Here is a 27025-nt window from a genome sequence, read left to right on the forward strand (position 1 = left end):
TTAAATTCCACTAGGATTTGTTTACTTAATGCACTGTATTCCTATTTTGAAATCCACCATGTCACACACTTGTATTCTCTCTCATTTTCAATTTGTGTGTTTTTTTCCAGGGGTGGAAAATAAAATTACATGTACTGTAGGAAAGTAATTGAGTAGCTTTTATTTTTTCAGGTACTTGGATTAGTATTATTAAGTATTATTTTGTACTAAATACTTATAGTACTAGACTAGACTACTATATTATGAGTAGTCTACAAGTATGCTGTTATGACACAATCTGGAGGATATTCCATTTAAGTTTGCTTTGAACCTTTTTTCCCTCAAGACATTGAGAAAGCTTAATGAAAAGATGGCCATCACATTTTGAAAGCATCACTGAATCAGGGAGGGATAGGTTGATTTGGGCGTTTTCATCTTGAAAATGGTTGCCGTCAAAATACTTTGATACTTACTTAATCATTAGAAGACCTAGTAGGCCTACGTAGAACTTTTGTACAGGAGTAATTTTGAAGTGAACACAAATCATCTACAGCTGAATAATATTTAAGTAGCTACAAGGATATTCTTGGCGAGGGATGTTTAGAGCACTTTTCATACTCAAAGGCAATGCAAAACGTATTAAATATAGCGTTAAAGACCTTTAAATATAAATAAAGACTAGAAGTAATCAAATTGAGTAACACAATTATTTTAAGTTAAAAAAAAACAGTCAAATTATAACATCCCTTTTTCTTCCTGGTTAAGTTGCACTAGTGGACTTTCCACCCCTGGAAATTAGTCCTCATAACCGGCTTTATAATTTAAATCAGTCACATGAGTTTTATAGAACAGGGGTCTTCAACAGGGGGTCCGGGACCCCTAGGGTATCCTCAGAGTTACTACAGAGGAGCCACCAAATCTTTGTTTGATAGGAGTTTTTTTTTTTTTTTTTACATAAACCACTTGCATCCCTATTCTCAAGCCGAAAATAGCAGATCTACAAGCTCACAACGCCTCGCACTGCGAGGAGTTATGAGCTTGTAGATCGGCTATTTCCAGCAAAGAGGTTTGGTGTAGAGGGAAAAAAGAGCAGATCAAGTACAATTTTTCTAAGGTATTGAGGGTTTTTTAAGTGGTTAAAAAAATATATATACACATTAACATTAATTCAACACAGTGCTTGTACATTGATAGTAAACAAGTCTCTATGTTAACTATGAAAAAGTTTAATCTGTAACACAATGTTATACAATATGTAGTGGGGGTCCCTGCTTCATCTCTCTCTCTCAGCAAAGGGGTCCATGGCCTAAAAATGTTGAAGACCCCTAGTTTGGGGACATATCATGACATGTGATTGGTTCTCGCGAGACTTAAGCAACCGGAAGACAAACATTGCTAAAACTAAACTTGAATGGGACTGAGTTCAGTTGCTGTGGAAACCGGTATTGTATCCTTTCGCGGAGAAGAAAGTTAGCTTTAGCTTTGAAAATAAATGAGCCAAGCTGCTGCAAAAGGCACTAAACTAACGGAATGTCCAGCCTGGTCTGTGGACGCAGAAGTTGTGCAATTTCCAACAGAGAACAGAGAAATGACTCGCACTCATCTGTGTGTGTCATCATCTGTACTTGACGTCTGGTAAGTACGGATAAGATGCTCGGGAAAAAAAGCACTTAGTATCATTCAGCTAACGTAATTAGCGAGGTGCTACGACGTCTGAAGCAGAGAATCTAACGTTAGCAACAGTTTCACGTCCACCAGTGTTGCCCTGTCCGCTTATTATAAGCGACTTTGGGCTTGTTTTTCTGTAGTGTAAAGTTACTTGTAAATGTTACAGTGGATTTCCCCCCTCAAATATATTCCAAATATTTCACTTTTTCTTTTCAAGATCTTTTTGAAAATGGCAGATCTACAAGCTCACAACACGATGCGACGCGTTGTGAGCTTGTAGCTCGGCTATTTTCAAATAGCCAAGTGCTCATGTGGCCTACTACAGTCGCTTCTTTTGGGCTTGTTTTCATAGACCTGGCTGCTTATTTCTCTCACAAGATCTGTTAACAGTGACGTCCACTACCAGGATGATGCTACAGGATGGATCAGTGCAGCTTCTCTGCCTCACAGCCAACAGCGGGGTCCCACTTTTTACCCGAGGAGCCTCTAAACAGCTTCCCTTCTCCGTCATTGGTTCCCTGAATGGGGTTCACATGTTTGGAGTTGGGCAGGGCGTGGTATTGTCCAGCTGTGAGACTGACCATGGAGGTAAAGTTGTGTGGAGAGTGTTCCATGATAGTGTGATACTGATTGCTGTGAAGGGACAGCAACTTGGAGGAGGCAGAGGACGTGACAGTAAAGAGGCGGAGGATCTCCATTTGCGTCGGCTGTTGGAGAATGTGTGGAGCTGCATGGTGCTGGTTCTGGGCCAGGATGAGCTGGTGAACATCAGGAATGTGGAGCGGCTGAAGAGGGACCTCCGTTCCTGCTTTGGCCTCATCGATCAGCTATTGGAGGGGAGGCAGGAGGGCATTATGGGGAGTCTGACGCACTGTGCTGACTGCCTACTGCCTCCTAACCCTGCCCTGCTGCAGGAGGCTCTGGAGAGCTTCACGCAGGCCGCAGACAGTGAGTTTGGATGCCTCATGGTCCACGGGCGCATTGCCGTTGCCACAGAGAAGTGGTGGCTCCTGGCACCACAGGAAGTAGTGCTACTATCTGCTCTGCTGCGGTTTCTCTCTATGTCTGGATCTGCCTCTTGTGACTACCCTGTATTCCTTCCCCATGGCAGCCCCACCGTGGCCCACCGCCTGCTCCGCTTCCAGCTGCTTCCAGGTGTGGATGTGTGCATGCTGTGTGGCCCCACTCCCTCGCTGCACAGGGCTGAGAGGGAGCTGGTTGGGCATTTCTGGTCTCCTCTGGTGGAGACACTGAGAAGTTGCCTGGCTGTCGGGGAGCGCTGCTTGCCAGGCTCGGTATCCCTCCGCCCCGACGTCCTGGCACTCATTGTCATCAACCGTGAAACTCGCCGCTCTGTCTCCTGTGTGCAGGCCTCTGCTAACCCTCCATCCAGTGAATCGCCTTTGCCCTCCAAAGCCCGCTGCTGGGAACTTCTGAGGCTGTTCTTCACCTTCACCACCGCACGCTACTTCAGCCAGGAGGAGAGCCCGTGTGTTTCCCCTGAAGAGAAGGCTCAGAGAGGTAACGCTCTACATGAAGAGTTTGCCCATGGCTTCTCCCACCAGCCGCTGCAGTGCTACCTAATCACAGAGGAGTGTAAATGCTTCAGTCTGCAGACACTACAGCACCAGCTGTTCCTGCTCACACCTCTCTCAGTGCCCACCTTTGGCCTGCGCTCTGTGGCCACACAGACCCTCTCATCCATCACTGGTGGCTCTGGGTTTTAAATCAACATACTTTGGTATATTTTGATCTCAAACTCTGATATGACTAACGTTAGTGTTAATTCACCAACAGAATGCAAGGCTTTTTCCTTTTCAACGCCTTTCAAATAATTGTGAACAGGCAGGATTATCTCCCTTGAAAATGTATTCTCAGTCTACCTTTAGAACTGTTATTGTCAGACTACTGGAGCAAAAGGTTAGCAAGAGATGTCATTACTGAAGAAAAGCTTCACCACATGAACCCTACACACTAAAAGAAAAGGGTGCTTCAGGGGTTCTTTGGGATTGTTGTGGTGCTATATAGCACCATTTGACAAATGGTGCTATATAGCACCTTAACAACAGTAGTATATGGCACCATTTGACTAAGGTGCTATATAGCACCTTTAAAGATTGGTGCTATATAGCACCAAAAACGGCTCCCCTATGATTACGAGCCAAATAACCGCTTTTGATGCTATATAGCACCGTTTGTTTTTACTGTGTTATAGTGTCCCTGTTCTGGGGCGAACATATGGTGTAGACGAGGGTCTATACTTCTGCCTCTGGGGCAACACCTCCTTTTTTTGTGTAGAAACAGAAACTTGGTTTGGCTCCCACTAACAACAACACTACATGTTTAGGGCAGTGGTGCTGTTAATGTTAATCCAATATGACATTTCACCTAAAAGGTAATTTATGGACTTTTTACAACCTAGTTCAACCTGTCTTCTCTCTACCAATACTATGAATGCTGGTCAGACCTCAAACCAAAACCCTGAATCTGAAAAGCTGCGTTGCAGTGTATGTGAAATGAGATCATTAAAACTACTGCTGGAGAACCAATGGAAAACTCTATATTTTCCTTCTTCATCTCTGCTGTTTGTTCACTAAAGCTCCTATTCACTGTTGTCCTATTGGACTCCAGTGTCATGTGATGTCACACACTGTTTTAAATTACTCTGTTTAACTGACTGGCTTCTAAGAGAATGGTATTTGTTATCTTGATGACATGCCTCTTTTTTCATGTTTGTTCAATTAATTTGATCACAGAGCTTTATACATTTCTCTTCTATAAATGAATGTGTTTATTACTATTGTGACATTCACAATCACATTAAATCACTGTTTATGTTTGCCCTCTGCTGGTTACATATTTTATAGCAAGATAAATATATCACAAAGTAGCACTGTGTGTGTGTGGTCTTTTTTTCATTAAAGGCCTGAAACTGATGTTTAATGCAAAATTCTATTTGATTTATTTTGTAAAGGACACTCGTGAGGGGAAAAAAAATGCCATTTTAGTACTTACCAATAATGTTGTGTCTGATTTCACATTGCCTTCCAGACATCAGTAGTTTCTGGTTAATGATCAGTGTGACCCATTCAGAAGTATTCTCTGGTCAACCGTCAATATGACGCCCAGTTTGGTAAATGCATTATATACCATGCAGCCCCATTTAATACTTTTTATTTTTTTAAATCTCTGCAACCCCAAACTACACTGTCAAATCCTCAGTGTTACTTTAACTCTAAGGACTGTAAGGGTCCATTTGTACACTCTGAATTATAGACCTGTAAGGGTCCATTTTGTTTAACGTATCAGTCATTTAGCTGGGGACCTCCTGGAACCCCCTCAAGGACCTCACATTGAGAACCATGGTGGTCTAGTCTATTCTTTCATTAAAGCTGCACTATGTAACTTAACTCTCTCTTCTACCCCAAATTTGAACACGGCGCTGACATTTTTTACCATTGAGCTAATAGTAATCTTGACCATCAGGTCAAAATTTGTGTCAGATCCTGTGTCGAGGTGAGACATGACCTTGACACGATCTAAATCAGAGGTTTTCAACAGGTGATCCGTGGACCACTGGTGGTCTGTGAAGGTATTGCATTCTTTTGTACATATTTTTCACTCTTCGTACCAGTAGTACCAGTAACCTGTAAACTGATTGTATGACATTCTGTATAGTAGTGTGTATATCCGTCTGTCTCATATGTCATCATGATTTGTGTGCATGGGGTTCTCATCTTAAACAAGCTTAGTGCTTAATGAGATTTCCAGTTTAGTAGACCTTGTATTGTGAATTTGTACTTCCATGTACTGTCATGTACTGTTCTCATGTCTTACTAAATAAAGTACATCAATCAATCAATCAAGCATGTGGTCCCTGACCGTGCATTTAGTAATGTAGGAAAGTGAAGATTTTTTTTATTTAATTTTATGTTCATTTAGTGCACTGTTCCACGGAATAGTGCACTAAATGACCTGGTGACCTATAATGATGCAGAAATGTTGTCAGTTACTGGGAAGTCGGAGGGCAAGAACTTAGAGTTCGAATCTCAAGAAGGGAAAGTGTACCAGTCTACCAGATTGCCTGGCATTATTAGGAAATGTGCCCATATAATTGCATGTGTACTGATCACTCGTACATAAGATACAAATCAGTATATCAGGTAACATGAGTTTAATGGAAGGTTGTATAAAGTAAGCGAATGGAATAAGGGTAACCGTGGGATAGGAATAGATCAGTGGTCCTCAACCTTTTTTGAGCTCTGGAGTCCGGACCAATCGCACATTTCAGTTAAATAGTGCCTGGCCTTGATATAATTTGTTGCACATAACGAAAAACATCACATGGATGCACCTGGGACGTATCATCAGTGTTGTAGCCTGGGGTCATAGGATGTTTCGGGTCTCGCAACATACACCCTCACCCAGGTGACCCAGCCAGGGTTGATCAAGCCCCGACTTACGTCCCAGTAGCTACCCACGGTCAGTCCTATAGGGCAAGACAGGGCCACTCAGTCCACTTCTCCGGAAATACTCTGCCGGGACTCGGGGAGGCTCTGGCACGTGGAGGGACTAGGCTCTGTGGGTTGTCTCCTGGCCGGGCTCCTCCTTCGTCTCACCAGGTCCAGGACCTGAGCGTTGCACCAGACTCCCCTGCTCCAAACATTTCATTCTGGTGTGATGGTGTCTTGGCCCGTGACACCATCACATTGGTGGTACTGCAGGCTGGTGGTACTGCAGGCTCCCTTGCGTCTTACTTGAATGGTCCTCCCAAAGGCCTCACCGTGGATTTGTTGGGCTTCTTCCTCACGGAAGACACAGACTGGGGCGCCAACCCAAACTGCTCCCGGATGCCGTCTACATTCCGGCTGTCACCCGTCTCTCCGGTGGTCACCAATCTATTCCTGGTTGTCACGTAGTCTATAAATTCCTATGAGCCATAGTATTGTGCAACAAATTAAATCAAGCCCTTAACAGTCATTATTTCATTTCAAGCTTTTTCTCCCACACCACGCCTATTAATTCAAATATTTTGTTTACATTTGATGGACCTCTGAAATATTATTTTAATACATTTAACAAAGTTATTTTATTTATGTATTTACATTTTAAAACATTTCCCCATGGACCACCTCCAGGCCTAATTATGCCATGGACCACAACCAATAGTAGTCCGTGGACAATTAGTTTAGAAACAGTGGGATGTATAGACATGGGATGCATAGCAAAGCACTATAATCTTATATATATCTCCACCCGACAGTGGTCCCCAGGTTGATTCTCAGTCAGGGTGGTGGTCCCTCATTCACAATCGGTTGAAAACCCCTGATCTAAATGTCTCAATAGAAGAGCAGGGAGACAAAATACAACCACCCCAATTGTAGAAGTTATATTGTATTAACACACTACCATACAGATTGGACCAAATTTTGTTTATTCATAAAAAATAAGTTACATAGTGCCGCTTTAACTCAACATCCAAGCACTATGGAAAATATTACCCTGATAATAGTGGCAATATGGAGTGCACTTGAAGTGCACAGACTTTGTCCTCATTCTGATAAGAAATAAGTTAACTGAAATAGCCTACTGCATAACATGATGTTATGGTTTGATCTGTCTGGTGATACTGTATCAAATAGGTCACAGGCTGATAAATTAGTTGTTATGACTATCAAGGGAGGCACATGGATACTAAAAGTCACTTTGAGAAACAATGGCACTAATGTGTACAGAGAATTTTATCTCACAGCTTATCAGCATTAACATGATTCATAGCTTTGCTTTGCGTGTTGTTATGTGTTGTGTGTATGCTGTGGGTGTGAAGCCTGAGGGGGGATAGATAGCCTACAATACATTGTAGGCTATCCCCCCTCAGGCTTCAGTTTAACAGAGGAGTAATTACAGGGAAGAGGGAAGTGACCCTATTTCTACTCTCAGGTTCGTTCTGCATTCCTAGCAGCTCATCTGGGATCAGGTTGGAGGGGGTGTGCATGTGTGTGTGTTTCTTTCTTGGTGAACTTGCAGATCCCATCAGGCGATCGGACCAACTAATAGTTAACACATTACCCTGTCCGGGCCGGCTGTCCATTTCCATTTTCTTTCGCTTTGTATAATAAAAAGATACTGAAAAATAAAATGGTCAAGAATGCTTGAATTATAAACGGAAATTGATTACAATGTTTAGTGCATTAAAGTAGTCTAATGCATTGCTTGCATATACTTTGCATGCGGAGCTTTACTACTTGGGCTCACGGCCAAAAAAGGAGGAGTAGGCTCTTTTATGCAGAGTAACCCAAGAGCGGGCTGGCGCTCCTCCACGATAAAAGAAAAGGGAGACTCAGATCAGTGAGAGAGAGAGAGAGAAAGTTTGCCGCTGCCCTGGTCTTCACATATATAATCTGACCCTGCATCTCGGTAACCGGAGAAGTGAACTGGCTCTGATTGACAACAACCTAACGGTGCGTAGGATAATAGAGAACCAGAGGGGGAGGGGGAAAAAGGGAAGGTGGTATTAGTAGCCTGTAGCCCACACACAAAAGGGGTGGTGGGGGTTCTCTCTGTCCCTTATATAGTAGCCATGCGTGCACAGTCAGAAGAAGACACAAACAAGTCCAGGGTCATTCTAGGCGCAAACACTGTTTTGGGGGGGGGCATCATCATCAGTCTATCTCTAAACTCGTATGATCTCCTGATAAAAGCCGCGTTCACCGTAACTGTTGGAAAGGGTTCAAAGGTCTGCGTGGGTACACGTTGTAGAAGTTTGGTCACAGACAGTCCTGACTGAGTGGAAGTACAGCGCGACGGTGGTCGCCAGGCAGCGCGCAACAACAAACTCTTAACTACCCCTTTTCACACTTTTCAAAGACTTTTGTGACATCAGAATCAAGATTCACAATCATGTCAGCTTCGCGGATACAACTGCTGCCGTCTAGAGGCGTTCGTATCCTGACCAGGGCTCGGAATGATTACCAGCACCCTGGTTCATTGATTGCTCCCTTCTCTCCTCCCGGCAGAGCCCTGTCGGCGCTCAGTGGGATCCAAGCCAAGGAGAAGATGACCGAGAACGGAGTGGCCAGGTCCCGGGGCAAGGTGTTGACCCTCGACACCATGAACCCCACCGTGAAGAAGGTTGAATATGCGGTGCGCGGACCCATCGTGCAGCGCGCCGTGCAGATCGAGAAGGAGCTCAAAGAGGTAGGCTAGAAATATATAATCAGTGGTGGAAGAAGTGGGCTATACTCACATTTTGTGCTACCTCAATGTAGAAATACTCTGTTACAAATAAAAGTCCGCTATTCTAGATTTACTTGAGTAAAAGTAGGCTACAAAAGTATTCGCGTTAAAATATAAAATATATTTAAGTACTGAAAGTAAAAGTACTCATTATGCAGAATGTCCCATTTCACAAGTTTCCAAATGTATAAAAATGCATAGTAAATGACAAATCTACAAGATCTTTTGTGAGCTTGTAGATCGTCTATTTTCAAATCGTCAAAGTATGCATATAGGGTTAAGTCTTCAATGCATGTTTTGTCATAATAATCCAAATCTACAAAGTAGGCTAAACTCAAGTTGTCAAATAATTGTAGTGGAGTAAAAAGTACAATATTTGCCTCTGAGATAGTGGAGTAGAAGTAAAAGTAGCTAAGAAAACTGGAAATACTCCAGTAAAGTAAAAAATACCTCAATACCTAAGACAGTACAGTACTTGAGTAAATGTACTTAATTACTTTCCGCCTCTGGATATAATGCACCGTTTTGTTAGATCTCTTCCTACTGTGTTATACATTATAATCATACTTTAAAAGGCTTTTCAAGCTTTTTTGCTGGCACTCTGGCATTTCAGCCAGAGTGCCACGCTGGTCTGGTACTGTACATTGCATAATCACCAGCACACACTGTACACTCTGTGTGCTTTGTAGAGAGGGCAACTTTTGGGGTGATGTTTGGTAATGCCTATAGTGTCTCAACATTCGTTTGATGATAACATCATGACAGACTACTTTTACCTGTTGAATTCTATTTGCTAAATAATTTTTTTGGGCTCTTATATTAGCATCCTTTACGTTGTGATATTTCTTTTTGCGCTTTTTTGTCTTTCATGTGTAATCTTTCTGTGCAGCACTTTGTGACTTCTGTTCACAAAAGTGCTATATAAATAAAGTTATTATTATTATATTGCCTTTGTAGCTCCAGCATCAGTGGACTGCAAGAACAATTTAGCCTACTGTACTGTATGTGGCAACATGTATATATTTAAGATGAAGGTCTTGTATATACAGTAGCCCATAGTTTTCAACTCATGACAACGTAGATTGCAAAGAGATTGAGAGCCTACATTGTCCTCCAAACTGGAGGTGGGGAAAAATATGTATGACGTTATTATGCATAAACCTAATGTACAACTTTGATTTGCTCATCAGCTATCAAGGAAAGTTTGTGTTTCTGACACGTGGAACTAATTAGGTAAAGACTAATTGTGGACGTGCAGATGTCTGTTCCTCCTTGTCATGTGCTTACAATTGACAGAGCACCAAAAGGGAACACTAACTTATGTGATCTTTTTGGAAGTCTGCATGTAGTGGTGTTCAGGGAATTTTAAATAGCCTAATAATAAAAACACATATTTATGAGCAATTAGTCACGCTTACAAATATCACTTCAATACATCAATTGTTGAGCTGATTTTAAAGATCATTCTTCTTCTCTTTGTCATTTTCTTTCCTTATCTCTCTTTCATTGCTGTCGCTTCCTAATGCGATCTTATCACAGCTGTTCATAGAGAGAACCCAAGGAAGAGGTGAAAGTCCATAGTCTACGAGACTGAGCTTCTTGTCTGTCTTGTTAATATCAACCCGTCACCATCTGACCTGGAAATGACGTTCAACCAGTAACCAGTAAACCAATAACGATTATCTGCACTATCTGTCCCAATCCGCACTCTCTCTTCCTTCCTTTGGGTCACCGGTCACGGGCCCATTTTTATGGGTCTCAAGTAAATATCCATTTTCTAGTACCCATTTTCATTTTCAAGCTGTGAAAATAGCAGATCTACAAGCTCTAGTAAGCTTGTAGATTGGCTATTTTCACTAGGTTGGGTTCCAGGAAGACATCAAATTTCTCTTTTGGGTCTAGAGCTAAACATTTTGGGAACCACTGGAGTAACCTGTTTGGTGGTGTGTTATTTGATCATCAAGAAGTCCCAGTGAAACCAGAGACTTTCCTCCTTCACAGTAAAATCCTCAGTATTAATTTAATTCAGAGAGTGTACAACGTAATCAAAGGGCCTATTTGATTACATTTGTTTCACTCTCAAAGGAATTCATGAACAATGAGGACTGCGTAGTGGTACACTCAACAGTTAAGAGATGAGTCTGAGGCTGTTCACTTTATGTGCTCAAATATTGCATCTATTTGCATATGGGGCATAAACATTAGCCTACTTAGAAAGTGTGATGCAAGTAGAGTTTACCGGTTTTATGACATCACCCATATGGTTGAGAGAATACGCCAGACCAGTTCAGTCTAGTCGCCCCACGAGACTGAATTGGTCAGCACCGCGACTAAACGTCAGACGTTTAAACTAAGAGAGTAATTGACCTGTAATCAGTGGTGTTTTGGTCGCTACACGGGACACCACAGCGTTCCACTGGAAAATGTTCACCCCCCTAGATTCACGAGCCAAGTACCCAAATGGCTACTTTGCATAACCGGTGGCGGTGAGCGTGCGGCCGACGTCATTAAAATACCGTTCCCCTGAAGAAAAAAAAATCACCATTACACCACTGCCTGTAATATGCCGTTTTTTGAAGAATGTTTAGTTTTCACTGTTGCTACACTTAAAATAAAAAATTAAGTGTGAACCCATAGTCATATGGGTTCACACTATCACAATCGCTGTTGAGATATTTGGCATAACTATTATTATTATTAAATTGTTTTTATTGATTTTTCAACACCAACAATACATACATACATCACAGGACGAAACATAATCATACATTAACAATACCTTAAGTAAATAGACAGTAATACAAAAATTCAAAAATAAACCCAAAATAAATTTTAAAATAAAAACATGTCGTCCTATACCTAAGTGTCCCCAGCCGGGAATTTTTGATCAAAATAATCCAAAAATGGCTGCCAAACCCTGTAGAATTTCTGGACAGAACCCCTGGTAGAATATTTAATCTTCTCAAGTTTTAGATGAGCCATCACATCTCCGACCCAGCGTCGATGCGATGGAGGACTGGCTGATTTCCAATTGAACAAGATAAGGCGTCGTGCCAATAAAGAGGAGAAGGCCACAGCATCAGACTGAGCGCCAGATACTGTCACTTCACTAGGGACCACTCCAAAGACCGCAACCAAGGGGTTAGGGCAGATCTCTTTATCACAGATAAAAGAAAAGGTCTCAAAAACTGAAAGCCAAAATTGTGATAATGATGGGCATGACCAGAACATATGGTAGAGAGTGGCTGGAGCTTGATGGCACCTGGAGCATGTCGGGTCAACATCCGGGTAAATCTCAGCAAGTTTGCTCTTAGAGAAGTGTAACCTATGAAACACTTTGAATTGAAGTAGTCCATATCTGATGCAGACAGATGATTTATGTATTATTTTAATTGCCAGCTGCCAAGAAATATCGGGGATTTCAAGTCCCATATCATTACACCAGGACTCCCTAATGCGGTCCAGTGATGGGGATGCAATCTCTTGAATATCGCTATATATTAAGCTCACCATCCCCCTCTGATTCGGGTCTTCCTCCAGCCACTCATCAAGCCATCCGTCCGGTTGAAGTAGAGAAGAAGCAAAATATTTCTTAACAAAACCCCGCACCTGTAAATACCTAAAAAAGTGTGAACGAGGAATGTCATATTCGCCTACCAACTGCTCAAAGGACATAAGCGACCCTTTTTTAAACAGATCCTTCACCCGCCTCAACCCCTTCATGGCCCATGACTTGAATGCTGCATCCATGAGTGAGGGCGGAAAAAGTGCATTAGACATTATTGGGAGACAGTTCAAAGCTTGCTTATATTTGAAGTGTGTCCTAAACTGTGCCCATATACGGAGTGAACCACTCACCATGGGGTTATTTGTAAGGCGCTTTTTGCAGAGTGGCAATGGAGCACACACTAATTTGGCATAACTATTAAGGTATGACATTTTGTCCATATTGTGCAGCCCCAGTGTGCACAACTCCCTCCAGTAGCACATACACTACGTTTTGTCCTGCAGGAAACCATGTGGTTAAATCACATCATCCATGAACTTCTCAGCCTTTTTGCTTGATGAATCAAAAAAAATTTGTTGCACCAGTTTCTAGTATCTTCTGACCTCTTCCTCTCTCATGCCACTTAAGTCGTCATAGAAACAAACGCTCAGTGTACTGAGCCCAGTCTAGTGTGCAATGCATCTTCTCTTAAGTGCTTTATTTAAGAAAGGGTGAGCATGTGAACAAGGTCTTTCCCAGGTGAAAGATGCACTGATGGCTGAGGGGGAGAAAGTATAATGACAACATTGACCTTTATCCAGATGGTCTACGCCAGTCTGAAACTGAGTTATTTCTATTTAATTGCAACCCTGCTCACCTACAGCCTGAGCCACAGTCCCCTCTCATTTATTCTCTCTTTATGTAAGTTACCTACGAGTTTGATCAGATGAATATTTAAGATGCTATTTAAAATGCAGAAGAAATGTGTTTGTTCATTCAGTAACACACAGTCATGGACTTTTGAGTTCATGTGTTTTGTTAAAAACAAAAATGGTCACCTGACCTTGTGGAAGTAATTGTTTTTCTACTTCTAATCTGTTCTACAGCACAGGACCCAGTAAATAAGCCCTTGCATCCAAACACCTACAGCGTTCCCATGCTTTGTGATCCAAACAAAAGCCTTCAGAGGAGAACACACTGAACCAATAGCTGTTGCAAACTACTGCAATCTACTGCAAATGGACCCCATTATCACTCAATGTAAAATGAGTCTCACTTACTGTATCCCAAAAATGAAATAATATTGGTTTAAAGTGGGTACTTCCCCAGCGATAGGTACCCTTGGGAACCTATCTACTGTTTCTGTAGCATGAGGCAGCTTGATCATGTACAATTCCATCCCCCAGCCATGGTGTACCAGTACGCCCCCCTGGACATGAACTTAGTTTGTCGCAGGGACTTACCCCCAATCCAGCCTCTGATGCTGAGTGCCAAGCAGATAGGCATTGGTTACCATTTTTAGTCTTTCGTATGACCCGGCCGGGGATTGACCCCAACCTCACATTCTCAGGGTGGACACTCTATAATCACAAGCTCACTCAGCTGGTTCCCCAGTGATGCCACACAACAAAATGTACAAATCTAACTGATATACTCTAGCCTATTGTATTCTTTGTTTAAAAAAAATCTATAATAGTTGATTAATTTGACATAGTAGAGCAATTTCATTATTAATCAGAACTTCAACAGGTGGTCAATCTTCTCACGTTACACTATTTCTGTTGTGGTGCTTCTTCAAGCTGGGCCACATTTCGTCAGCCTAGTTGTCTCTATTTTAGGAGTACCTACCTGCCAGCTTTGTATGGTGTTGGGTTACTTCCAGAAGGCAGACTATAAAGCTTTCTTTCTCTTGCTGTATTTTGTCTCAGTCACAAGTATGCTTGCATGCACACCTCTTTATATTTCCTCTCACAACTCTGTCTTGCTCCTCAGTTACAGAAGATTATTTTGTGTTTTACTTTTCTCATATGGAATGTCATTCGTTTCAACAAATATGGAGTCTCCCAGCAGGGAATGTACATAAGCCACTTTATGAGTAGGAATACACAATATATCGGTCATTAGTATTGGACGATAATTAATTTGGTGGAAAAACTATTCCACCACAGCAATTCCACCACAGCAATTAAATCTCTGAAAGTGACATTGATTGATTGAATACTTTATTAACACTTTGCAAACAGTACAGCAAGTGCAATTGTGCAAGCAATGCAAAAAGGATAACACAAAAAAGCCAATTCCATTCATAATCAAGACATGCAATACAAATCATCATCAATACCAGGAGCAGTAAAAGGTACAACACATGTAATCGTTTAATAACCAAACTCAATAAGCCACCTGAAGATACAACATTACGAAATGTAGCGAGGTGCACTATATTTAAAAGAGAACGATTGCAAAACCATACAGCATACTTCGTACCTTGTTTAGCCCTTGGACTGTAGTGTTTAGTAAGCCTATTAAATCAGGTCATAACAAAGCATTGTGGGCGGGAACCCCTTTTTGTAACTATACCTTTCAGGACGAGAACCCCTTTTGGGGTACAGTATATAGTAACAATGTTTTTGTAATTGTTGAATAAATATTAGAACATTTTCAGGATTTAGAAGCCGTTATTAGAATCGGCCTCAGGTCTAAATGGGTTAATCTGCATCATTCTGCACCCAGCATCACAGTTGGAGTATAATAACCTGTCTGGTGGAAACTGGAATTACGATATCGGTATATAACCATGGAAAAATCTGTTCTCAGCCAACATTGTGCACTGCACCGATAAACTCTTGAGTCTGGTTTCTCATGACAACCATTCGTCAGCATTTAACACACCAAGATGTCCCAGCCGTAGAAGTTGCCACATTTTAACGTTTTTCATTTACTCGTGTTTATGAGTAAACAAGTCCACCAATCAAATTGTGTACTAAAGGCTGTACAGTGGCTGTTCTGTAGCCTTTGCTCTGTGCTAATGAGCAGCTAGTGATGAATAGAAATGCTCCAAGTGCAACCATGGGGGATGGAATGATTGGATAATTTCTGTCACATTATGTTTTTTGTTTGCAATGTTTTTCAAACGTGTTAAAGCAGAACATTGAAAATGTATTTGGGATCAAACTTAAGATGAATGATGCTAGAATTACACATTTCCATATAAAGCAATGAAAAAAAAAGTTTGAGGAAGGGATCAGTTGAATCACTTTTGGACTTTTTTCTAATTTGCATGCAAGATTACACTGTAAAATCATGTGAGTGTTAATTTAAAGTGTAAAAATAGGTTCCATTTGTACATTCTCAGAGTTAAATTTAACACTCAGGCTTTAGATTTTAGACTTTAGCCTCAATATGATGCGAAGCAGTGTTGGAAGGTCAAGGGCATACTATTGAGTGCTGGCCAAGCACCCCAGTCACTATTTAGGCTACAACAAGAGCATCCACTTTCACAGTGATTATTGTTAGTTTTTTAGTCTTTATCAGCGTAAAAGTACATTCTGTAAAGGCACAAGCCTTCGAGAAAGTTCTCAGGGTCAGAGGCTGGTTTTGTTCTGTACAAAACTGTTTGTGATAAAAGGGTCCCCTCAGCATGAACGGGAGGAACCCTGGACCAAGAGATGTGATTGGTTTTTGTGGAGAGACACCTCTGCTGTGTGGCCAATGAGAGAGCAGGAGATTATTTTCTGAGGACTGGATTGGACTGCACAAGACCTCGCCCCTGGCTAGAACAAACAGAGATGCTGCTGTGAATGTTGTAGTACAGAGTCACTGTTTGTTACTCTTGTGGCCTGTCACTGTCACATTGTTTCAAACATCTGGTGTAGTTGGGTTATATGTGTGTGTGTGTATTTGTGTGTGCGTGCCACATTTGGCACGCACACTTGTACTCTCATCCTGTTCGAAACATCTGTGTGTGTGTGTGTGTGTGTGTGTGTGTGAGAGAGAGTGTGTGAGTGTGTGCGTGCATTGTTGTCTCCACTGTTAAATTGCTTAACATTTTTTTGCTGGGCTAGGAAGAAGTAACACAGCGTGACAATGAATTCTCCAAATTCCTTTTTTCTAAACCAGCACTTTTCCATCTGCCTTGACACATTCAGTTCCCTCTTGCTCTGCTGTTGTAAATCATTTCCCCCAGCTGTAATCTGTGGTCACTATGAGTGAGGTTAGAAGAAGTCACTCTGTGAAGTATGTTTGTGTGTCTGTGTGTCAGAGAAGATAGATTATGGGCAAGATGTTGCACAGATTTAAAACGTACTCACTTTGGAGTGATTTGCTTTCTTTTAAATACTCAGGCAATTTCATCGCCGCATAAGTACTTTATTTAGAGCAGAATCATTTGTGTATTTCTTTTTAAAAGTAATTTCGCCCAGTAACAGAATGTGCAACACGTGTGGTTATGGCCCGACTCTTGGCTCATCTAAAACTTTATTACCTAAAATAATTTTTAAAATAATTGCTGGCTGAAGACCGCTTATGAAAGGCCAGGGAAGGGAGATCCATTAAGTCTCTCCGTCAAGATCCAAATATGCTTGTTTGCTCATCTGTCAATAAAACTGCAGTTTCCAAATTACAAACCAGTAGTCGGTTATGAATTAAACAGCATGGCAAACAATATTTTTTAAATAAAATAAATAGATAACAGCCATTTTAATTAGTCCACCTTAAAGAGTAATTTTACTCAAGGACTATCTTTAATCCAATCTAAAATATCTCTTATTACACACTATCCGATAGCGGGATGTCTGTGGGATACCAAACAATGATTGACTTGTGTGACTGTGCATTGTGGCATTGGTCAGAGAGACTGTCACATGTCTGGACGGCTTAATACTGGTGTCAAGACAGAGGTCATTCAACATGTTCTGGAGTAAAAATAGAGAGTCCGAGAACTGCTTCAGATCTCTGACCCTGTTCAGGCATACAATACATACATATTGATGTTGCATATTATACATTGTATCTCAGTGATGGGACAGTTATAAACGCCCGATAACATTATATTCTGCGTGTAATGTATGATAAAGCTGTTTTTGAATAAAATGTTATTTTGTCCAATCTGTATGGTAAGAGTATATTAATACAATATAACGTATACAATTGGTGTGGTTATATTTGGTCTCCCTGCTCTTCTATTGAGACATTTAGATCTTGTGTCTAGGTTGGACACGACCTTTGACACAATCCTGTTTCTGGTTTGACAAGAATTTTTAACCTGTGTCAAAATGCATTTTCTTCCCTGAGCAAGCAGGCACTTTTAGCTCAGTGGAAAAAAATTCAGCACTTGTGCGGGAGACCCGTGTTCAAATTTGCTGTAGAACAGGAAAGTACATAGTACTTAAACCCTATATACTTAGTTGACCGGAGTCCCCCAGGGGACTATGCTAGGCCCCCTCCTTGTCCCCCTCTACACCAAATCTCTTCACCAAAAATAGCCTATCTACAACCTCACAACAAGTCGCAAACCAATGCATTGTGAGCTTGTAGATCGGCTATTTCCACTGAAGTTCCGCAGGGTTCATGTGGTTGATTTCCATTTACACATCCTTTGTTTCTGCACTTTTCCCATGTCAATCTGTTCTCTGTTCTGTTTCTGTCCTTCAGGGAGTGAAGAAACCTTTCGATGAAGTCATCAAGGCCAACATCGGCGATGCCCACGCCATGGGCCAGCAGCCAATCACTTTCTTCCGTCAGGTCTGTACCTACTGTAAACCTCCTGTTCCCACCCAGTCAAATCCTCAGTGTTCATTTAACACAGGTGTGTATTAGCTAAATATAGGGCCGTTGCTCTGTTTTCATTCTGCTCTGGAAGCTGTTTTTCTCTGCTGTAGATAAAGTGCCATTAATCAGTATCTTCTGTGCACCAGTGATAGAAAAAGTACTTTTTTTTTTTTACTTAAGTGAAAGTATCAATACTTTCTAGTAAAAGTCTGGAATACAAATTTGACTTAAAAGTACAAAAGTATTGGTATCAAAATGTACTTAAAGTACCAAAAGTAGAAAGTACTCATTATGCAGAAAGTTTTCAAATGTATAAAAATCTTTTGAAAATAGCCGACCTACAAGTTCTCAATGCGTGAGCTTGTAGATCGGCTATTTTCAAATACAGTACTTGAATGAATGTACTTAGTTACTTCACACCACTGCTGCGCACTGCAGATTTAGGTGCACTGTTTCCCTTTTGGCTTCTTACGTGGCTCCTTGTCTCCTGTGTCTCTTATCTCTTCTATCTTCTCTCTTCCAGGTCCTGGCAATCTGCTCTTACCCGGAGCTCTTAAATGACAACACATTCCCAGAGGATGCCAAAAGTAGAGCAAGGCGCATCCTGCAGTCTTGTGGAGGGAGCAGTATGGGTGCGTAATGTGTAGACTGTATGTGAGAGCGTTCGGAGGGTCACACTCATAGCCAAACCTAAGGTGTGCTGTGCATTTTGCACCTGTTTTGTTGGCTTGCTGAGGAGGGCTACAGGGAATGGGATGAGTTATGTCTTATTAGAGGCCTTAAATAAACTTTTTGTTACCACCGCAGTCTGACTCCTCTGGTGCGATATCCTCTTAGATCAGCAACATTTATAAAAAAGAATGGGTCGCACTCAGAGTGGCAAGAGTGAGTTGACTTTTTAGAGGCCATCCCACACTTTACCACCACCATGAGTTCCAATGGATCTTTTGCATTGCGTTTGGGATAAAAAATAAGCTGCGTAGCAAACGGAGGCTTATGATGTTAACAAAATAATCTACTAAAATTTGTAATCACATGGGCAATTATTCCAAGTAAATAAAAAAGGAGCTTATAACTGCTTAAAAATCCACAGTTGAGTATATTAATTGGTTTAAAATATGTCATAGAAAAAAACGCGAACTTCTCTTAGTCTTATGTGAACAAGTAACAACAGACCTTATTCTCTGCATACTGTATATAGAAAACGCTTTAGTAAAAAAGCATTGAAAACTATTGAGGGAACTCATTGTGAACTCACTTGTGGGATTTAGGACTACAAACTGTAGCACTGTATTGTTATGAGTAAGTGACCTGTCAAACATCTCCCTCTGCCCACCTCAGGTGCCTACAGTGCCAGCCAGGGCATAGACTGTGTGCGTCAGGATGTGGCCAGCTACATTGAGCGTAGGGACGGTGGCATTCCCTCTGATCCGGACAACATCTACCTCACCACAGGGGCTAGCGATGGCATTGTGGTACAAAAAGCTCTTTTATATGAAATTATATTTGAGTTGATGTCCTATTTCGTTTGAAAGGCAGTTTGATTTGTGATAAATCCATACCCTGTATACTTTTATTATTTACAGGGTTTATTGACATAACTTAAAATAATAAATATTTTAAAGTATTGTGCAGATCTCTCACTCATTTCTGTCCCCCTGCCTGTCTGTCTCAGACCATGCTAAAGCTACTGGTGTGTGGTGAGGGCGAAACACGCACAGGTGTGATGATCTCCATCCCCCAGTACCCACTATACTCGGCTGCCCTGGCTGAACTGGGCGCAGTGCAGATCAACTACTACCTGAACGAGGAGAAGTGCTGGAGTATGGAAGTCAGCGAGCTGCAGCGTGCCCTGGAGGAAGCCAGACGCCACTGCAACCCACGGGCCCTCTGCATCATCAACCCTGGGAACCCCACTGGTAAGCTTCATGTCAAATTATTGTCTCAAGTGTATCACTACTATTTCTGTGTATGAAAGGGCCAATGGTCTTGCATATTTAGCCTGCTGACTACTGACTACGTGCTGTCAAATGACTATGTACATTTGACAGCACTGCTGACCATTTTACAAAGCATACTGTGGTTCAAGGTTGTTTTAGGGTTTTGTGGTGCTCTTCAAGCACCCCTAAGCCATACAGCAGTATGGCTGTATTGAGTTTGGGGATGATGCTCATTTTAAAGTTACTTTCATTTTCATTCTGACTGCTTACAATAGACAGTTTTTTTCCCTTTCTCCACATATTATGTTTCTACATAACCTTAGCCTGAATGTGTGGGTAGGTTTCACCTGAAAGATAATTTTTCTCCTGCACTGAACTGAGATGGTGCATTATGCTTGGCTTAACCACCTAAACCCTGTAAACTTGGGGTCTATACGCTATGAGAGAAAAGGAAATATTATATATTTTTTCCATCTAACAGTTTACTTTAGCATCTAACAGCTTGGCATGTTCAAAGATATGGTTTTCTGTCTGGGGTTTGTAACTTGTGTTTCAGTCAGCTGTCCTCTGTAAATGTTCTTTCCTTCAGTAGTTTCATTTTGATACTCAATAAAAGTTTCATTTTCTGTTCTTTGGAACGGATCATTTCATAATATCCATTTATTCCCCATTTGTTTTTTTGTTTTGAGACACTTTCATTTTCTAACTCCTTAAAGGAGGAGTTCACCCAAAAAATGACTTATTTTCTATCAATTGCACACCCTATGAAGCCTTGAATCCATGGATTATTTTTTGTTTTTGTCGCATTCCTAAGCTAATAATTTGATTCCCGTCTCCTACCGGCTAATGTATCCGGTAGGAGACACAAAGTAGATTATTTGTGTCTCCTACCGGAAATACACACAGTCATCAAATTATTGTTTTAGGAATGCCACAAAAACAAAAATAAATCCATGAAATCAAGGCTTCATGGGGTGTGTAATTGATAGAAAATAAGTCATTTTTTGGGTGAACTCCTCCTTTAATGGGGCAGCAGGGGCTCAGGAGGTATTATATGTACTAACGTAAACCTATTCTGTAATAATTAATTGATGTTATATGTATTCATTGTTATCTAGAGGCTATGGGGCTGAGCCCCCTTAAGGCCTCAGCCTCGAATTGCCCCTTGTGTGCAGGTTATATTATTTTCTTATGATCTTACACTAACCCAGCAACCAGATGTGTGTATTCTTTGTTCATGAATCTGTGAATAGATAATGACATGTATTGATGTTGGTACAGTATGGTCCTTTGTATGATATTTGTGTAACAGTACTTTGACTTCTTAGATAACATAAGTGCCATGATTAAGAGTATTCATGGAGCACTTCACCCATTTTCAACCTTATCTTTTTCTTCATTAATTCTTCACTAATGCTCATTAAAGATGGCACAATTTCAGTCTGCGTCTCATTGATGGGATATGGGCAGTTCAGAAACCTGCCTACCAGTGTCATCATTGATAGTGATTCTCTTATGAGTCAGTAGAGGGCAGCAAAGGATGTATCATTCATCCTGATCATTTCACAGAACATTTCATGGTATAATGAAATAATACATTATTTTTCTTTTATACGCAGGTCAAGTTCAGACCAGGGAATGCATTGAGGAAGTGATCCGATTTGCTGCAAAGGAGCGCCTCTTCCTAATGGCTGATGAGGTACTTTAACCACTTTAATCCTAGCATCCCTATTTTGTGCATTTCAGTATCTTGTCAAAAATAGTTAAACTTTTTCCAAAAAATAGAGAAGATAGCCAATCTGCAAGCTCACAACACATAGCAATGCGTTGTGAGCTTGTAGATCAGCTACGTTTGCTATTTGTTGTATGACAAAGTATGTAGGGCTTAAGTGGTTTAACCATCAATAACTAACACTATGAATAACATTGGTTCTATAATCCACTACACTGCTTTACAACATGTTCTACTGTGTTACGTTCATCTTTCCTGTCACTCAGGTATACCAGGATAATGTGTATGCTGACGGTTGCCAGTTCCACTCCTTTAAGAAGGTACTGTTTGAGATGGGACCTGAATTCTCAGAGACAGTGGAACTGGCATCCTTCCACTCCACCTCGAAATGTTACATGGGAGAGTAAGTCACCTTGCTTTGACATGTCATCAAACTACTGTATTTAATCCTGATTACTTATCAGTTAATACGACACTTGCAGAGAAGTGTACTAACTTAACCCTAACTTTTTCATCATAGTCATCATATCATATAATATTTACAAAATATATGAATAAATCAAATCAAATAAAAGTGAATCCACTCCTGATCTGAGAGAATTTACCTTAACAAGCTTGACATTTTCAACATCTTACTTGGTATAAAGTACTTAGTTTCTGTGAGGAGTTCACTTCAAAGCATCTTTTCCCTGTTACCCAGGTGTGGATTCCGAGGGGGCTACATGGAGATTATCAACATGGACGAGGAGGTGGTGGCCCAGTTGTCCAAGCTGGTGTCAGTCCGTCTATGTCCCCCTGTTCCTGGACAGGCCCTCATGGATCTGGTGGTCAACTCCCCACAGCCCGGGGAACCCTCCTATGACAACTTCATCAAGGTAATTCATTCAGAATCCCACAACTCCTTGTTATATATCGTTGCTGTCGGGCTGAAACCTTGCATCTCCATATTTCAATATATTTTCTTTTTATCAGGGTTTTTCGTAGATTAGTGCCCTACTTTGTCCAAGACAGTGTCGCACAAAAGTAGTGAAATTTTAAAGTGGTCTGTCTGTGGGTTTTATAAATATTTAACCAATGAAAAGTATTAACTGTTAACAGTTTTGGACATACAAGATTTTCACCCAACAGCAACGATATGCTTGCGGTCATTATTCTTCACAGCAGCGAGAGGCTTAAGTAATGGATTCTGTTAAATCTGTTGAGCGGTGTTTAATTATCATCACTGTGATTAGGTTGTATCTCTATCACAGACTAGCAATGCTCCTAACTCTTCTTCATCGCTTTCTCTGTGATGAACTACCTTTCCATAAATTCTACCCTCTCACTCTGTTTCTATATGTTCTTTGTTCTATCTCTCTTTCCTCATCCAGGAGCGCACCACCACCCTAAATGTCTTGGCAGAGAAGGCCCAGCTGACTCAGGAGATTCTAAACACAGTGCCTGGGATCAGCTGTAACCCTGTGCAGGGTGCTATGTACTCATTCCCCCGCATCACCATCCCTGAGAAGGCTATCAAAGAAGCCAGGGTCAGTCTCATACTCCCCATTATTCACCATGACTGTGAAAAATCAAGAATAAAGCCCTTCATCCTGTGGGGAGCATGAATGTGGTCAACAAAGTTTCACGGCAATCTGGCGACTGGCGTTTAGATTGGGAGTTTTGTTGTGTGCGAGTGACGATGTTGGCCTAAGGGCGCTGCTAGGGTAGTGGTTCTCAAACCTTTTCATGTCAAGGACCCTAAAATGTATGTATTTTCCCACATGGCCCCATGAAAAGATTTGTGCCAGGAACCCCCATTAGAGAAAATAATTCCAGACTCTTAAAACTTTTTTGAAAACAGCAGATATACAAGATCACTGATAAGCTATTTTGAATAGCCAAAGTGCAAAACAGGTTTAACGTGGTTAAACAAATTTTGATGCTATATGAACATATTTTGTTGGGGACCCCCTGGAACCCCCTCAAGGACCCCACTTTGAGAACCATTGTGCTAGAGAAATGGCAGGGGGTCACCAAAATCAATTAATATAGGGTTCATTCTCCAGAGAGCATGAAGGTGCACAGCTTGTTTGGGACTAAAATGGTGGAGGGACTGACCGACATTGCCACTCCACCCATAGACTAAAATAAGTACCTTAATACTAATTAAATATCAGCAAATACTAGTGCAAAAAGGACACTTTAGGTCAGGGGTGTGCAAACCTTTCAGGCATGAGATCTACCTTCACCAGACAGTGAAAAGACCTCAGCCTTTACGTCTTATTATAGGTTTAGGATTATGCGAACTCTGAATGAATCAGTTGTGTAATATGAGTAATAAAGGCTAGATAGATTATGAAAAAAGTATTGTGCAAATCAAACAATAATGTAAAACATATTTATGGGACTTTTAAAATACTGATAACAGCACTTGATCCAGGTTCATGTACGGTACAAATATACATATGGTTGAGATTTCAGTTCCTTATTTATTTTTCTGTGTCATGTACTGTGTCATGTACAATGATTTGTGGTTTGTGCGAAAGGGTGTTTCCAAGGTCCCTTTCACTGCACAATTGTTGCTGATGAAACAAAAAAAAGGTAAAACAGGTAACACACCTGGACCATTGATATGCTACCTGGGCCATTCCTGTCCATTTGCACTGCACTAATAATATAACATTTTGGGGTATACAGTCACACTAACAAACCTGAGTGTGTTTGGATGGTGGATGATAGGGGATGTTTTTTTTTGGCTTTTCTGCCTTTTTATTGATAGTTCAAGTGAAGATGGACAGAGAGACAGGGACTCAGGGAGAGACACGCAGCGAAATCGCGGCACGCTTTCAGGCTGCATTAGAGCCTGCACATGGTATGCGCCTGGACCGCTAGGCCAGCAGGCGCCCCGATACGAGATGTTTTTGTCTGGGTTTTCAAATTGCTCTGTAATCGACCAAAAAGCCCCTCAGGATCAACTGGTCAATCTTAATGACATGGTTGCCCACCCCTGCTTGAGGTAATGGAACCCCCAGTGCCATTGTGAGATCGTTCATGTCATGTCTGGCTGTGTTTTGTTCATTGTGTGCAGGCGACGGGCCAGGCTCCAGACATGCTCTACTGTATGAAGATGCTAGAGGAGACTGGTATCTGCCTTGTCCCCGGGAGCGGCTTCGGCCAGAAGGATGGAACATACCACTTCAGGTACAGACAGGGGTGCATCTAGAGCAGCCATTCCCAACCTGTGGGCCGTGAGGATATTGCAAGTCGGCCGCCAAATAATTGGCAAAACACTAAGATTTTAATCATAATATAACATTAATATAAAACAATTAATGTAAAAAAGATAATAATTTTTTCTTTAATACTTGAAAATGAGCTTTCATTGTGATACTGATAAATGGTATACTACATTAATCTCATTGATCCAAGCCAGAACACAATCAATTAATGAATCATTAAAATAAACATGCTCTGTTAAACAAGTGAGGTTCTGGCAAGTGAGGTTGTACACAATATTGCAATAAAAGTCGGTGGGCCGTGAACACTTTAGAGATCTTCAAGTGGGCCCTGATCCAGAAAAGGATAGGTACCGCTGATTTAGTAGAGCATTACCCCATACAGTATGTGCTGAGTTTAGAAAAGAGAATAATATTATTATGATTTCTTTGGCTATTAAAAAATAACAGATATATCTGCTATTTTTTTTTTTTAATCGTGAAAATGTGTGGAAATCTTTGAACATTATATATATTTTTAAAGCGAACATTTGTAACTCAAATCTTTGCTTCCGGAGGTCCCTGGAACAAAAATATTTGACAAATGTTTAAAAATGATATTTAAAGATTTTCACCGATTTTCACGATTCAAAAATAGCAAGATCTACAAGCTCGTAGCACGGCACTCGGTGCCGCGCTATGAGCTTGTATATCTGCTATTTTTGAATAGCCAAAGTATAAAATAATGGTTATAGCTAAAATATAAAATGACACAGATGCGTTCCAGGATTTAATGGGTTAAGCCCCCTTCACATGACGAGCATCAAAATCCCTCAGCCCTGGCGTCAGCCTATCTCACCGCATGGCTAACCCTCAGTGATGCACAGCGCTCAAAGTTCAACAAATATGAACTTGGATCTTGTTTTGTTCTGACCTGTTCCAAAGCGCAAGCCAATGATTTCACAAGGCCAGGTTTAATGATTATGATTTAGAAAAAAAATCATTGCTTCAAACTCTGGTGCATCGTGTACTGATTGATCTATTGGTACCTGCAAAGGTGTTCTTTACTATCACTATCACTTATTATGTGCAAGACCCTGCCTGGCCTTGATGCTATAGTCATGTGAAATGGGCTTCCCCCCCCTTCAGTTGACTGCATTACCTTTTTTCATCATCATCAACGCAAAGCTTTCTCGTCAAAGCATGTGATGCGTAAATGGTTACCAGCGTCACTGTGTATGATTGATTACTCTTGACCTTTTGTTCTCCTGTCCTTCCCCCATACAGGATGACCATCTTGCCACCAACAGACAAGCTCAAGATCCTCCTGGGCAAAGTGAAGGAATTCCACCGGAGGTTCACAGAGCAGTATTCTTAAATGGCCCCATTCCTTCCTCTGACCCCCTGCAGAGGTCCCCAGACCATTACAATCTCATCCCATCAGAAAGAACACATCTGTGTCACTAATTAGTGCCTTAGACACCGAAGAATCCGGGGTCTCTAATGATGATGCACTTTAGCCACTACAAGATTCACATGTAGACATACATGAACTGTACAAAACAAAAGAAAAATACTTGAGACTGGAAGAGATGAAGTTAAAAAGAAAAAAAAGCCCATGTGTAGTTCTTTGTAAGGGACATTTTTGATACTGCATGTGTGACTTGATGACTTTTATCGGTGTCATTTCAGTTGTGAAGTATGTTTGCCTAAGAAGGTGTTTGTCCGTATGAGAGTGACCATGTCTGTGTTTCCACATAATTTACTCTTGGTTTTATTATGTCATTGCTGCCAACAAACTTTGACCAGGGCAACATGCAGGAAAGACCCTTGTACTGTATGTGATCATTAAGAGCTGATTTTATATTTTATGAATAAAAGTAAAGATATATTGGGTCTTACAATCGTGTTTTGTTTTGTGATGTACAATCTGTAGCTTTATTCACCACCAGGGGGCACACTTGATGCACAAACTTGTTTCATTGAACAGTGTCATGACTTCAACCCACCACTCAATACAAAC

The 27025-nt window shown here is 41.1% G+C and overlaps 1 protein-coding gene across 5 annotated transcripts; it reads left to right on the top strand.

The window, feature by feature from the left end:
• The first annotated feature begins 1386 nt into the window (after nt 1-1386).
• Nucleotides 1387-26872, top strand: gpt (glutamic--pyruvic transaminase). 5 transcript variants are annotated; one of them, XM_080440688.1, is made up of 12 exons: nt 1387-1614; nt 8664-8844; nt 18020-18109; nt 18660-18768; nt 19478-19611; nt 19812-20055; nt 21696-21775; nt 22075-22211; nt 22509-22683; nt 23179-23334; nt 24876-24988; nt 26290-26872. In XM_080440688.1, the coding sequence occupies exons 2-12, from the start codon at nt 8704-8706 to the stop codon at nt 26378-26380; spliced, it is 1470 nt and encodes a 489-aa protein (XP_080296814.1). In that variant the 5' UTR covers nt 1387-1614; nt 8664-8703; the 3' UTR covers nt 26381-26872. The 5 variants fall into 5 exon arrangements, with proteins under 5 accessions (XP_080296814.1, XP_080296817.1, XP_080296816.1 ...); XM_080440689.1 differs by lacking the exon at nt 1387-1614 and adding an exon at nt 7971-8108; XM_080440687.1 differs by lacking the exon at nt 1387-1614 and having other exon boundaries at nt 8251-8844.
• Nucleotides 26873-27025: the final 153 nt, after the last annotated feature.

The sequence above is a fragment of the Gymnoscopelus braueri genome (genome assembly GCF_963280865.1).
Source record: "Gymnoscopelus braueri genome assembly, chromosome: 10".
NCBI classification, from domain to species: domain Eukaryota; kingdom Metazoa; phylum Chordata; class Actinopteri; order Myctophiformes; family Myctophidae; genus Gymnoscopelus; species Gymnoscopelus braueri.

Coding starts and splice junctions, on each gene's coding strand:
- gpt (XM_080440687.1), top strand. CDS start 8,548: ATGTCAGCTTCGCGGATACAACTGCTGCCGTCTAGAGGCGTTCGTATC. Junction 8,845..18,019: donor TCGAGAAGGAGCTCAAAGAG/GTAGGCTAGAAA, acceptor TCTGTCCTTCAG/GGAGTGAAGAAACCTTTCGA. Junction 19,612..19,811: donor GGGCTAGCGATGGCATTGTG/GTACAAAAAGCT, acceptor TGTCTGTCTCAG/ACCATGCTAAAGCTACTGGT.